We start from the raw sequence: 15,472 nt of genomic DNA, 5'->3' as shown, positions 1-15,472 counted from the left end.
AGTTCGGCTGCGGTTGCTATGGCGACGTACAGAGCACTCACCGTGATGGCCACGCTGAGTAGCGAAGAACAGGAGCTCAGAGATTTCCTCTCGCTGTCGAACACGGACGGTCTCACAAAGACGACAAAGGGCTTGAGTGCGGACGTGCGGAGAATGTGCAGGGCCTGGTAGACAACCACAACGTATCACCAGCCATGTTACAGGTTTGCAATACTGCCAAATTCATGACTATTTTTTAATATAACACTTGTAATTGGTGTCTATGCTGAATTCTAAGGAAGCGATAAACTGCATTAATATGTCGCAATATCCATGGAACTGAAGAATGGGAAAACTTGGTAGTACAAAATATTGCATGGTTATCTCCCATGGTATTATATGCAACAGTGACAGTATAATACCAAGGTTGTAATATCAATTTTATAGACTGTAAAATTGTGGGCCACCATATCACGACCGTCAATATCATAATTATACTGTATATCATTCACAAAACCACTGTATTGCGTATAATGTTGGTGTAATATGAGTTAGAGTTAGAGTTTGAGTTTATTTGGAACATGCACGCACACAACATGATACATCACAATTTCCAGTTTCTCTTTTCAACATGTTCGAAAAGGAGTAGGAAGAAGCAGAGCTTATTTAATCCTACCCCTTTTCTTTACATAACAATTGCTGAAACTTTTTTATTCACTTCCTGTTCTCAATTTATTCACAATAACTCCATAGGTAATCACAATAAAAATAAATAAATAAATAATAGTAAGAATTTAATAATAATAATTGGTGAAGTAAGTCATATTTCATGTGATGAGATAAGTAAGATTACTTTAAGAATGAATGAATGGATGGATGAAATAAATTGAGAATGTTTGTCATGGTTCTTCTTCTTTGTACTTTGTAAACACTTTAAGTTTGAAGAGTTTCTTGAAGTGGATCATATTAGTACATTGTTTGATTGCTTTGCTTAATCCATTCCATAATTTAATTCCACATACTGATATACTGAAGGTCTTAAGTGTTGTACGTGCAAACAAATGTTTTAAATTAAATTTTTCTCTTAAGATTATATTTCTCCTCTTTTGTTGAGAAGAATTGTTGTATATTCTTGGGTAGCAGGTTATAGTTTGCTTTGTGCATAATTTTAGCTGTTTGCAAATTCACTATGTTGTGAAATTTCAGTATTTTTGATTCAATAAATAAAGGATTTGTATGTTCTCTATATCCAACATTATATATTATTCTAACTGATCTTTTTTGTAACCGTTAATGAATGAAGTGTACTTTTGTAATTATTTCCCCATATTTCTACACAGTAGCTCAGATATGGTAACACTAGTGAGCAGTAGAGAATATGAAGTGATTTTTTGTCTAGAACATGTTTTGCTTTATTCATTATTGACGTGTTTCTTGCTACTTTATGTTGTATATTTTTTACATGAGATTTCCAGTTCAATTTATCATCAATCATTATACCTAGAAATTTGGTTTCATTTACTCTTTCAATTTCTATTCCGTCTATTTGTATTTGTGTTTGACTTTCTCTTCTACTGTTACCAAATAGCATTATTTTAGTTTTGCTGAGATTCAACAATAATCTATTTTTGTCAAACCATCTTTTTAATTTGTTAATTTCTTCTGTTATTATTTGTATTATCTCCTGTGTGTTCTCTCCTGAACAAAACGCTGTTGTATCATCCGCAAATAATACTAACTTTAAATCTTTTGTAACTTTACAAATGTCATTTATATAGAGATTGAATAATTTAGGTCCTAGTATTGATCCCTGAGGTACACCACAGGATATATTTAGCGTTGTAGACGTGTGTTCGCCTAGCTTCACGTATTGTTTCCTGTTCATTAGATAACTTCTTATCCAGTTTAAGACTAACCCTCTGATGCCATATCGTTCTAGTTTTTTGATTAAAATATTGTGATTAATTGTGTCAAATGCTTTAGTTAGATCCATAAAAACTTCTGCTGCACATTTTTTACTGTCTATTGCATTGGTAATTTCCTCTGTTATTTCAATTAAAGCCATTGAAGTTGAGACATTAGCTCTGTATCCATATTGGTTCTCTTCGAGTATTCTATTTTTATTCATGAAACTCTCTAATCTGTTATTAAACAGTTTTTCAATGATTTTAGAAAATTGTGGAAGTAAAGAAACAGGTCTATAATTTGTAAATTGATGTTTATCTCCAGTCTTATAAATTGGTGCAACTTAAGCTATTTTCATTTTGTTTGGAAATGTACCTGTTTGAAATGATAGATTACTAATATACATTAATGGTCCTGAGATCTCTTCTATAACCTTTTTTATCGTTTCCATATCAATTACATTACAATCAGTTGAAGTCTTAGATTGACATTTTTTCACGATTGTAACTATTTCCTCCTGTGTCACATTACTGAGGAACATGGAGTTGGGATTTCGCTCTATGGTATTATATTCCCCAATTGGAACTGGGTCTGGAATCCTTTCTTCCAATTTTGGTCCAATATTTACAAAATAATTATTGAAGCTTTCAACTACTTCCTTTATGTTGTCATTTTTTTTAATTTCCGTCTAAAAAGTATTGAGGGTAGTCCCTCTTTGTGCCATTTTTAATAATGCTATTGAGGATGCTCCATGTTGCTCTCATATTATTTTTGTTCCTGTCCAATAATTCACTGTAATATTCTTTTCCACATGATCGTAGTATATCTGTTAACTTGTTTTTATACTTTTTGTACTTAATTTCTGCCTCTATAGTTCTTTGTGCTATAAATTCTCTATATAGTGTATTCTTCTTCTTACAAGCATTTTTTAATCCTTTTGTCATCCATGGTTGATTATTCTTTCTCTGCTTGTTACTGAGTTGTATCCATGGACAATGTTTGTCATAAAGTATTATGAACTTGTTTAAGAAATGTTCATATGCTTCATCAACCTCTTTTTCATTGTACACATTGTCCCAATCTTGCTTTTGTAGCTCACTTTTGAAGGCAGTCATCCTCTTCTCTGTGCACAGTCTTCAAAATGTCCTTTTGTCTTCCATGTTCTTCTTGTAGTTTCCATCATATATTGTAAAAACTGGCAGATGATCACTAACGTCGGTTATAAGTAGACCACTTGTAGTGTTATTGTCAAACTCATTGGTAAAAATATTATCAATAAGCGTGGCACAGTGTGCTGTGATTCTACTTGGCTTTGTGATTTTTGGATATAAACCGATGAAGTCATCAATAGACTTTTGCTTGTTAGGGTTCAATAAGTCAATATTAAAGTCACCACATAAGAACATTATTGTCCATGTAAGTAGCCTTGATCCATTCTTCAAATGTTTCTATACATGACTTAGGTGATCTATATATACAACTGATGAAAATGTTTTTGCTTTTTTCCTAAAATATTTCAATGGTTATACATTCTAAGATATTATCTATGGCAAATGACATGTTTTTTTACCACTTTGTAGTTCAGGTTCTTCATCACGTACACAGCTACTCCTCCTCCATTTTTGTTGGTTCTGTTGATGTAGTTTAGTTCATATCCTTCCAGATCAAAATCTATTCCTTTTTTATCATCAATCCATGTTTCTGTGACAGCAATCACTTTGAAGGGTTCGTTGATGTGTTCCAAAAAGTTCTTAATGTTGTAGTTTGCATACAAGCTTCTGCTATTAAAATGAATAATTGACAATTTGTTATCGCATGTAATGTTATTATATTGATCATCTGTATAATAAAAACAATTATTACTGATGTGGGAGAAAAAATTTGTATCTGGATCTATATCATTTTCCAAATCCTGGTTTTTGTAATCTTTGTTGCAGAAATTTTTTAGTTCCATATTTTCTTGTTCAACAATCTTTGATGTTTCAATAATCTCAATAAGTGTAGGTGGATGCAATCCTGAATCTAGGTCCTCTTGTTTAGTCGTCCCTTGGAACATAGTAGTGTCGATGCTGAATTTGGGTGTTTGTTTTCTGTCAGAGTCCATTATCATCGTTGTTTTGGTAGCTGTGTAAACTTAAAAAATTGTCCAGGTCCTTGATGTCATGGACAACAATTACTCTTGCTTCTGGACCTCCATTCAGCTTGATGTAGATTTTACAGTTGGTGCTCCAAGTTCCCTGGATTTTTCCCTGCTTTCTCAAGTCGCGTGCTTTCTTGGCGATTCCAGCATTGCGTTTTGTGAGATGCTCATTCATGTACACATTTGTTCCCTTCAGCTTCTTTCCCTGTCTCAGCAATGCCATTTTAGATTTTCTGTTTACGAGTTTCACGAGCACGACTGGAGTGGCGTTGTTGTTTCTTCCGGTCAGTGGGATGCATGTTTCGATGGTATTAATGTCAATTTCAATTTCCTTTGATTGCAGAAAGTTGACCACTTGCTGTTCTGATGAGGTCATATCCATTTCATCAGGTTCACAATCACAAATGAGTGGTGTACAAAAAAAGGAAAAAATATTGCTCTCCCATGGTGCTGTATTATACACAAGAGACAGTATCAATATCTAATACCAATGTTATAATAACATGTGTATGTAGACATGCTGGTGTATTAGAATTTTGTAAAACTAACAAATAACATTAATATATTACAAATTTATCTTCGATGGTGCAGTATTATGAAGTGACAACTGTCTAAATAACAATATTGTAATGATTTTGAAGACAGTTATCAGTTTTTGTAAATTGTGAGCGAAAATGTCATATCACCATCGATATAATGTAGGTGTCCCCCCCCCCGCCCCCATATCAATCACCTAAATCGCTGTATCTTTGTTACATGCAGATACCTGTGTATGATATTGGTTTATCTGCAATTGCCACTCCCAAGACAATTTATCCTGACATTTTTTCCAAGTATTGTGTGAAACATAACATATAAAACATATTAAAAGGTAAAAGTCATCAATAAGTGCATGCATTAAATGGAGACCTTATCAATGTACTCTGAGAATCACTGCATCGCAAACTGTGGTACTCCAAAATGCCCCCCAAAAAATGTAATATTCAAACACACTGTTACTGTTCAAACTGTGTAATGTTACTGGTCAAACATATTAAATATACTTGTTTAATAAAACCGTTGCCATGTTTTGAAAGAATACTTAGGCCTACTACGCTACTGTATTTTATTGTTGGTCATTATGGTGGTACTTTGAGCACCAAATGTTTTCTGAGGTGGTACTTGGTGAAAAAAGTTTGAGAACCACTGGAGTGTGCATGTTCTCCCCGTGACTGCGTGGGTTCCCTCCGGGTACTCCGGCTTCCTCCCACCTCCAAAGACATGCACCTGGGGATAGGTTGATTGGCAACACTAAATAGTCCCTAGTGTGTGAAGGTTGTCTGTCTGTGTTGGCCCTGCGATGAGGTGGCGACTTGTCCAGGGTGTACCTCGCCTTCCACCCGAATGCAGCTGAGATAGGCTCTAGCACCCCCCGTGACCCCGAAAGGGACAAGCGGTAGAAAATGCAGTAGACCGCACGTTTTTTTTAACCTTATTACATGGTGTATGCAGTATGACTTATCAGCCCCTTTTTGAGTGTAATAGCGCTCCCTAGTGGTCGAGTTGGTCACTTGGACAACCCAAGTAGACCTAAGAACAATCAGTAATGAAGACCACAAACCTCAGGTTGGACGTCCACAAGGCACATCTTGTTCTGATCCAGAATTCTGTGAATGGACTCCAAACTGGTGCCATAAAGATTGTCTTTATATTCTCCATATTCGATAAACCTGCACAAAGAAGGCATGTGTGTAGAGTAGAGTAAAAGGAGAGGAGCAGTAAGGTTGGAGAGTCGTGTTAACGTTGCTTACTTCCCACTGTGGATGTCCGCCTCGAACGCCGCTTTGGTGATGAAGTGATATTCCACGCCTTCACGCTCGTGGCTCTTTCTGGGCCGCGTGGTGTCTTTGGACCGCACGCAAGTCAAGAATCAAATATGGACCAGAAAAAAGGGCACTTTGTTTAAAGTGGACTTACGAGGCACAGCCAGGCCGTACAGTCTGGAGTTCTCTGCGATCACCTTCTGCTTGAGCTCAGAGATACGAGCGCCGAGGGAACCTAAGAACGGAACCAAAGCCAAAAGTGGGAATCAAACCTTTACATTTTGCTTATGACTTTTTTCAATACATATGCGTTTTGAGGCGATTTTTTTATTTTATAAAACTTGTTTTACCTTTTAAAACAACGGGAAAACAGCTTTGAGGTGTGATGACCACACTAGACCACTAGAGGGGAGCCTTACAGGCCATATTCATCCATCCATTTTCGATATTCAATTTAAGCTTGAAATGGATGGATAGATCAATTATTGAACTAGTCAAGGCTGAAATAAGCACTGTTCTGATATTTTGGGGAGAATACGGCATACGGTAGTTTGTTTTTCTTAAAAATTAGTAACATTTGATGAGTATGTGTTTATATATACATATATTTTTGCTGTGAAATTTGTATTATGTTTGTAAACTTGGTAAAAATGATATCACGGAGAGTTGGACACGACCTACTGTACCTAGCAGCACGATGAGACGAGGTTTCTCTCCATGGCGCGGCACATAAAGCGTGACTTCCTCGTATATCAAGAAGTCGCTGTGAGTTGCATCAGGAGTGCGAGGATCTCCCGGTGAACTCTGACGTTCCTTCTTGAGACGGAAACTTCTGCGCAAGCCAGCTGGGGTCGAATAAGAAAAGACGCGCTTGTCATATGAAGGATCTTTGACTAGTGTTGTTGCAGTAGGTGCTTAAACACAGCAGGCTACTTCCTCCTGTGCCGACTAAGTAAACAAGCAGCCAGCAGGTTTGACTACAGTACAATATAAAACATTACAAAGTCCACCAAAGGCAGATTGCAATACAATCAGTCATTCAATTATTCGTCCTCACCCTCAACATTGGCGTCTTCTGTGGGAGAGGGCGAGGGGGAGGAGCCAGGGCGAGAGGAAATAGGGTGAGGTCACCACACAGTAGGTTCAACACATGAAATGACGATGTAGGTATGTCATAATAATATTGATAGTGATAAGGATGTAAATCTTACAACTTACTATTCAATTCAATTACGATTCTCAAAGTTACGATTCAATTCTGAATCGTTTCTCGAGCCAAACAGACTCTTGCAATATTTGGTATATAAATTATAATCATTTTGGTTACAGGCTACAACAGCTGGTCAGGGTTAATGGCTGATGACGTAAGATATACACGTGCAGCCAGTAAGCCTGGAAATTCTATAAAAACAGTAGACACTTTTTTTTAATGATTCTTGAAAATATTGAATCGAATAAGAATCATAATATACAGGAATTGCACTTTGGATGTGAATCAGTCTATTCCAGCACCCTTAATATATACGCAACTGCAATAGATGCTTAATTGTCGTGTGTGTGTGTGTGTGTACCTTGTTCAGCCCGCTCGTCTGAGGGCAGCAATGCAAGGAATGACACACAATATCACTGCAAAGAGCAACACAACAACTGTTTCGCTTGTTATATATACAGTGGGGCAAAAAAGTATTTAGTCAGCCACCCATTGACAATCAATGGGTGGCTGACTAAATACTTTTTTGCCCCACTGTATATATCCACTTATAATTAAAACACAACTCCACCTTACCATACATATTTATACAATTTAGGGCAGTGGTCCCCAACTCTTTTTTTTTTTTTAATTAAATTAACATAAAAAACACAAGATACACTTACAATTAGTGCACCAACCCAAAAAACCTCCCTCCCCCCATTTATAGTCATTCACACAAAAGGGTTGTTTCTTTCTGTTATTAATATTCTGGTTCCTACATTATATATCAATATAGATCAATACAGTCTGCAGGGATACAGTCCGTAAGCACGCATGATTGTATTTTTTAATGCCAAAAAATAAAAAATAAATTTATATTTTTTGTGGGACAAATTTTCAAGCGTTGACCGGTCCACAGTTACAAAAAGGTTGGGGACCACTGATTTAGGGTACATTATTTTTTTTCTAATTATCATTACTAATCAAGTACTATTTATCTGATAAATGTACCATTTTTTTTAGCTTTTACTCCTATGATTTATTTTTTTTAAAATGTGTTTTATTCCTTACTTTTCATTATAATTTTTTTACTACAGCTAATGTTTACAGTTTTTCTTAAAATGTATTAATTCAATAAAAAAAACAATGACTATATTGTTTTGGAATACAAGGAACAAATACAAAATAAATGTAAAATGCTACAAAATAATAATGATGGATTCAAAAAGGCTTCCTGAATAAATTAAAACACCCGTTTGTTTTCCCGGATCTTTTTCTTTTTTTTAATTTGGCTTAATGTCTCACAAAAATTGGATTATGCCATGACACGATAGATTGCATAGAGATTATGGTCTGTTTCCATAATCCCTCTCTATGCATCTCCTTGGTTATAGATGAAATTTGACCTGCGACGTGACGCGCGTGTGTCGCTTGTTGGTTTGTGCTGAAGTCGGGTAAACAGTGTGGTTGCCGTGGTGATGACGACTTACATGTGGTCACTTTGGGGGACATGGAGGCTGGGAACGAGCCTGTCTTCAGACGGTATCTCAGGCGCCTGTCAGAATACAAATAATATGCAGCGTTAATTGTTAAGTTCTATTCTGAAGATTTATATCAAAAAGCGGCAGGCTACCTCTCCTGAAAGTGCGTGGAGGGGATGAGGGCGGCGCGCAGGTTGCAGTCGCCCACTTTCTTGGCCTGCCACCAGGTAGCGTCCTCCTGACTCACCACCTGCAGGATGTCCCCCCTCTTAAAAGGAAGCCCCGCCTCTTGACAGGGCGTGGCCCGGTCCTCAAAGGGCACGTAGTCGAACAAAGCTCTTAGGTAGACCTGCAGGACAACAGGACTTAATAACATAATCAGAACAACGACACGACCAATCGTGTTTTCTTCAAGTGGTCGACTGCAGCAGGGAAAGATTTCATTTCTTAGCTGCTAGTTATTTGATGACTCATCATTCTATTAAAATTTGCATCAAAACGCTTCCTGGCCTTTTTGGTACCGTATTTTTCGGACTATAAATCGCAGTTTTTTTCATAGTTTGGCCGGGGGTGCGACTTATACTCAGGAGTGACTTATGTGTGAAATTATTTACACATTACTGTAAAATATCAAATAATATTATCTAGCTAATTCACGTAAGAGACTAGACGTATAAGATTTCATTGGATTTAGCGATTAGGAGTGACAGATTGTTTGGTAAACGTATAGCATGTTCTATATGTTATAGTTATTTGAATGACTCTTACCATAATATGTTACGTTAACATACCAGGCACGTTCTCAGTTGGTTATTTATGCCTCATATAACGTACACTTATTCAGCCTGTTGTTCACTATTCTTTATTTATTTTAAATTGCCTTTCAAATGTCTATTCTTGGTGTTGGGTTTTATCAAATACATTTCCCCCAAAAATGCGACTTATACTCCAGTGCAACTTATATATGTTTTTTTCCTTCTTTATTATGCGACTTATCATCATAGAACAGTGCCAAGAACTCCAGACACCCCTCATCATCAATTACATCGATTTCAAGAAAGCCTTCGACAGTATCCACCGGGAATCACTGTGGCAGATCCTCCAGCTATACGGTATACCATCAAAGTACGTCAACATCTTCAGAGCCCTGTACCATAACTCCACCTGTCGAGTGAAAACCACAAACAGGACAACCGACGACTTTGACATTGTGACCGGGGTAAAACAGGGTTGCATCTTGTCTCCCTTACTGTTCATCATTGTCATAGACTTTGTCATGAGGAAGTCTGTCGTCGGAGCAAACCTCTGCATTAAGTGGGGATGGGGCAGACTGGCAGATCTGGACTTTGCGGACGACTTGGCTCTGCTTAGCCATTCCTACGCTGCACTCCAAAAATTGACCAACAATCTGCATGAGCAAGGGGGAAAAGTCGGCCTACGTATAAGCCAAGAGAAGACCAAGGCCATGACCGTTGCACAAGACCAAAACGTTCCACTGCTCACCGTAGGCGAACAAGGCATAGAGTACGTTGAGAACTTCACGTATCTTGGAAGCAACATCTCAAACACTGGAGACGCAGAAAAGGATGTACAGACCAGAATCGGAAAAGCTGCAGGAGTCTTCCAACGCCTCCGGAATATCTGGTCATCAAAATCTATCAGTACGTCCACAAAGCTGCGCCTCTATATGTCAGTGGTCATCCCTACAGTGACCTATGCCTGTGAGACATGGATGAAGACATCAACCATTACAAACAAGCTGGATGTCTTCCACCGACGGTGCCTCAGATACATCTTGAGGATCTCATGGAGAGACCACATCACCAATGAAGAGGTGATGAAAAGGGCAGGGGTAGCACCATTGTCTAATATAGTCTCTGATATGAGAAGGAGAATGGCTGGACACGTACTCCGACTGCCAAAAGAGAGACCGGCAAGTGTGGCAATGGACTGGGTGCCAGAAGGGGGAAAGAGGAAGAGAGGACGACCAAAGAAGACGTGGAGACCAACAGCCAAGGAAGACCTGAGAGAGATGGGAGTCAGCTGGCATGGAGCAAGAAGGGTCGCCAGTGACCGGAACAAATGGAGGGGACTCGTCGCCCAATGTTCCAACAGGAATGGGAGGAACTAAGTCTAAGTATGCGACTTATACTCCGAAAAATACGGTAACTTGTAAACGACCATTGGGACACTTTCCTCCCCAGTGGGCCCCTGGAAGTCTCTCCAAAATCAGTGTGAGTGACAGGAAGAAAAGCTCTGACATTTAGAGCGTATAAACCTCTAGACCGAAATTAGGATGACCTGTTCTTTTCAGACCCGTAGTCTTATCAAGTCATACCTGTGATTTCGTATATATATATATTTTTTTTTTTTGCCCGGGATTTTGCATACCTTCTCGATTATGGAATGGTCAAATATTGCACAAATGAGTCTGCATCATTCCTCAGTATGGATCGCCCACACAAAGTACCACTGCAAAATAATCTAGCATGGGGTCAAAGTAAGTGGAGTGTCACTATTGAATGTAAGTGTTAAAAGTAAAAAAAAAAACACATAGCAAAATGAGAAGGTGGTGTTCCTCTCCACCAACAACCATTTTCAATATTCATCATATATATGAGTATCGGCCTTTCCAAGCTTTCCAGGTTCTAAACCAAAGGCCGTGGGCTGAGCCAGGACAGGTGGTGCACTTTCATACGCACTTCCGACTACAATTTAAGTCTCTCCAAAAATAGCTTTATTTGCAAAAAAAAAAAAGAAAAGGTTTTCTTTCCAACATTCCATCCAAGGTTAACAAAAACAACTTTAACTACATACAAAGCTATAAACAAAACTAAGGCTCAAGTGTTGTGTCAGAAGTGCACCACCTGTCCTGGCTCAGCCCACGGCCTTTGGTTTTAGAACCTGGAAAGCTTGGAGAAGCCGATACATTTAAGTCAAAAAATGTTTCCCCCGACATTTGTGCACTCAATTTCACCTGTGCACCCCTACATGCCTTCGTCACAGGTGCTGTAAATGACAGAATGCAAATGATGCTTGCTAATTCCATAAAATAAATAATTTAACTTAATATATGCAGTACCAGAGAAATATAAATAACACAAAGATGGCTACCAAAACCATAATGGCCAACACCAAAGTGCAGCAGCACAGTAGGCCCAAGTATTCATCAAATAACAAATAATTAATTTAACTTAATATATGCAGGACTACAAAAATATGAATGGCACAAAAATAGCTACCACATATATGTATTTAACATTTTCTGCATGTGAACCTATAATTATTCTCTATGAAAGACATTTAAAAATACATATTTTGGGGGGTTTTGTTTGTACAATTCGGTCGTCGTATGCAGCTAATTAGTCATAAAAGTTTTACACTGGAGAAAATGTACTTTGAAGCTAGAAAATCAAGTTTTGAAAATACATCCGTGTATTGAAAATCAAAATAATTGCTCACTTTTTTTCAGGTTGACTTTAATTATGATTCACTCTGGTAATTCTTTAGAATAAATTACGTATTTCTATTTTTTACTTTCATATATTTTTCAATTCTAATTAATTTTTTTGCAGTAAATTAGATTTTTTCCAGTTTCAGATCTTTTTTTTTTTCCAAATTCAGACTTGTGGCCCAAGTTTCACATTGGGCACGAGCCATCAACTGAGAGGCGTGAAATCATGACAGGTGAGCAAAAAGGGTAGGGTGCCTCCCCTACCGTGTTGCCTTAAGGGAACATGATAGGGTGCCTAACCTACCATGTTGCCTTCAGGGAACATGATAGGGTGCCTCCCCTACCATGTTGCCTTCAGGGAACATGATAGGGTGCCTCCCCTACCGTGTTGCCTTAAGGGAACATGATAGGGTGCCTAACCTACCATGTTGCCTTCAGGGAACATGATAGGGTGCCTCCCCTACCATGTTGCCTTAAGGGAACATGATAGGCTGCCTCCCCTACCATGTTGCCTTCAGGGAACATGATAGGGTGCCTCCCCTACCGTGTTGCCTTAAGGGAACATGATAGGGTGCCTCCCCTACCATGTTGCCTTCAGGGAACATGATAGGGTGCCTCCCCTACCGTGTTGCCTTAAGGGAACATGATAGGGTGCCTCCCCTACCGTGTTGCCTTAAGGGAACATGATAGGGTGCCTCCCCTACCGTGTTGCCTTAAGGGAACATGATAGGGTGCCTCCCCTACCATGTTGCCTTAAGGGAACATGATAGGCTGCCTCCCCTACCATGTTGCCTTCAGGGAACATGATAGGGTGCCTCCCCTACCGTGTTGCCTTAAGGGAACATGATAGGGTGCCTCCCCTACCGTGTTGCCTTCAGGGAACATGATAGGGTGCCTAACCTACCATGTTGCCTTCAGGGAACATGATAGGGGGCCTCCCCTACCGTGTTGCCTTCAGGGAACATGATAGGGGGCCTCCCCTACCGTGTTGCCTTCAGGGAACATGATAGGGTGCCTCCCCTACCGTGTTGCCTTAAGGGAACATGATAGGGTGCCTCCCCTACCGTGTTGCCTTAAGGGAACATGATAGGGTGCCTCCCCTACCATGTTGCCTTAAGGGAACATGATAGGCTGCCTCCCCTACCATGTTGCCTTCAGGGAACATGATAGGGTGCCTCCCCTACCGTGTTGCCTTAAGGGAACATGATAGGGTGCCTCCCCTACCGTGTTGCCTTCAGGGAACATGATAGGGTGCCTAACCTACCATGTTGCCTTCAGGGAACATGATAGGGGGCCTCCCCTACCGTGTTGCCTTCAGGGAACATGATAGGGGGCCTCCCCTACCGTGTTGCCTTCAGGGAACATGATAGGGTGCCTCCCCTACCGTGTTGCCTTCAGGGAACATGATAGGATGCCTCCCCTACCATGTTGCCTTCAGGGGACATGATAGGGTGCCTAACCTACCATGTTGCCTTCAGGGAACATGATAGGGGGCCTCCCCTACCGTGTTGCCTTCAGGGAACATGATAGGGTGCCTCCCCTACCGTGTTGCCTTAAGGGAACATGATAGGGTGCCTCCCCTACCATGTTGCCTTCAGGGAACATAGGACCTAAAAACAATTCAAAAAGGGTAGGGTGCCTCCCCTACCATGTTGCCTTAAGGGAACATGATAGGGTGCCTCCCCTACCATGTTGCCTTCAGGGAACATGATAGGGGGCCTCCCCTACCGTGTTGCCTTCAGGGAACATGATAGGGTGCCTCCCCTACCGTGTTGCCTTCAGGGAACATGATAGGGTGCCTCCCCTACCGTGTTGCCTTCAGGGAACATGATAGGGTGCCTCCCCTACCGTGTTGCCTTCAGGGAACATGATAGGGTGCCTCCCCTACCATGTTGCCTTCAGGGAACATGATAGGGTGCCTAACCTACCATGTTGCCTTCAGGGAACATGATAGGGGGCCTCCCCTACCGTGTTGCCTTCAGGGAACATGATAGGGGGCCTCCCCTACCGTGTTGCCTTCAGGGAACATGATAGGGTGCCTCCCCTACCGTGTTGCCTTCAGGGAACATGATAGGGTGCCTCCCCTACCATGTTGCCTTCAGGGAACATGATAGGGTGCCTACCCTACCATGTTGCCTTCAGGGAACATGATAGGGGGCCTCCCCTACAGTGTTGCCTTCAGGGAACATGATAAGGTGCCTCCCCTACCATGTTGCCTTCAGGGAACATAGGACCTAAAAACAATTCAAAAAGGGTAGGGTGCCTCCCCTACCATGTTGCTTTAAGGGAACATGATAGGGTGCCTCCCCTACCATGTTGCCTTCAGGGAACATGATAGGGGGCCTCCCCTACCGTGTTGCCTTCAGGGAACATGATAGGGTGCCTCCCCTACCGTGTTGCCTTCAGGGAACATGATAGGGTGCCTACCCTACCATGTTGCCTCCAGGGAACATGATAGGGGGCCTCCCCTACAGTGTTGCCTTCAGGGAACATGATAGGGTGCCTCCCCTACCATGTTGCCTTCAGGGAACATAGGACCTAAAAACAATTCAACCCAACAATTTATACAGGCTACACCAGAGGTCACCAACCGCCCGACCACAGCTGCAAATAATTTAAAAATATATATGTATTGTTAGAAAGCCCACAGTTTTTGCATGTTTATGCCGTTTGGTTTCATTGTGTTTCACCGAGGGATCCGCTTTCCGCTTCATTGAGCCATCCTTGAAGGCACCACAGTTGTGCACGATGAGCCCATAAACCAGTGGCTTTAAATTCGCTATCATAATCAACTTTGGGCTCGTTTTGTGATGTGTATTCGCTTATTTGTGTTTGCGTGAATCCCCGATTGTCTCCCAGCTCTCCACAATGAATGAAAAAAATGAGTGCGGTTTGCTCTGCACAACGTATTTCCTGGTTATCACGCCCGAGTGATTTTGCACAGCATACAAAAAGCCAGAGACAGAGCGTGAGAATTGAGTAGCAATAAGTGGCGAAAAAATGAAAAACATAGAATAAAGAATGGGAGAACAGATTCTTTATGTAGGTTAAAGGACTTAAACGAGGTTAAAGGATATGGGACAACGAGACTAGACTAAATGAGATAAAAAATAGCAGCCTAAGTGTCACATACAAATCACAGTTTCCGTATTCATTTTGTGTTTTTAAATGAATGTTGTGCTTGTCTTGGTGTTATACACAATACCTAATAGATAAATAGCATCACATTACATTCCCTCAAGGAAATGTGTTAGTGGACAAACCCTACACTTTTTTCTAAGCTGTCTGTCATGATGCCACGCCCCGCCCACTTGATGGCGCCCCCCTGTTAAATTTGGGCAATAAGTCTAAACCTGAGAAAAAAAATGTATATCTGGAAAAAAAAAGTTAAATACTATACATTTGAATCTGAAAAATACATCTCTGAACCTGAACAAAAATATAAACTGTAAAAAATAAGATTTTAATCTTGAAAAAAAACTTATTTATCAAAATATATGAAAGTGAAAATTTAAAAGG

General features: G+C 40.2%; 1 protein-coding gene across 1 annotated transcript in view; it reads right to left on the bottom strand.

Moving 5' to 3' along the window:
• The window catches only part of mpp3b (MAGUK p55 scaffold protein 3b), a 32,534-nt gene that overhangs the window by 455 nt on the left and 16,607 nt on the right, over nucleotides 1–15,472 (bottom strand). Inside the window, 9 exon segments of the mRNA XM_062055691.1 lie at nucleotides 42–164; nucleotides 5,625–5,733; nucleotides 5,815–5,908; nucleotides 5,981–6,061; nucleotides 6,513–6,671; nucleotides 6,884–6,901; nucleotides 7,398–7,415; nucleotides 8,509–8,573; nucleotides 8,652–8,848. Of these exon segments, the coding sequence (XP_061911675.1) occupies nucleotides 42–164; nucleotides 5,625–5,733; nucleotides 5,815–5,908; nucleotides 5,981–6,061; nucleotides 6,513–6,671; nucleotides 6,884–6,901; nucleotides 7,398–7,415; nucleotides 8,509–8,573; nucleotides 8,652–8,848 (864 nt within the window).

This window comes from Entelurus aequoreus, linkage group LG08, assembly GCF_033978785.1.
Source record: "Entelurus aequoreus isolate RoL-2023_Sb linkage group LG08, RoL_Eaeq_v1.1, whole genome shotgun sequence".
Classification (NCBI taxonomy): Eukaryota; Metazoa; Chordata; class Actinopteri; order Syngnathiformes; family Syngnathidae; genus Entelurus; species Entelurus aequoreus.
Note: the sequence above shows the minus strand (reverse complement) of the source record. Positions and strands in the feature narration are given on the sequence as shown.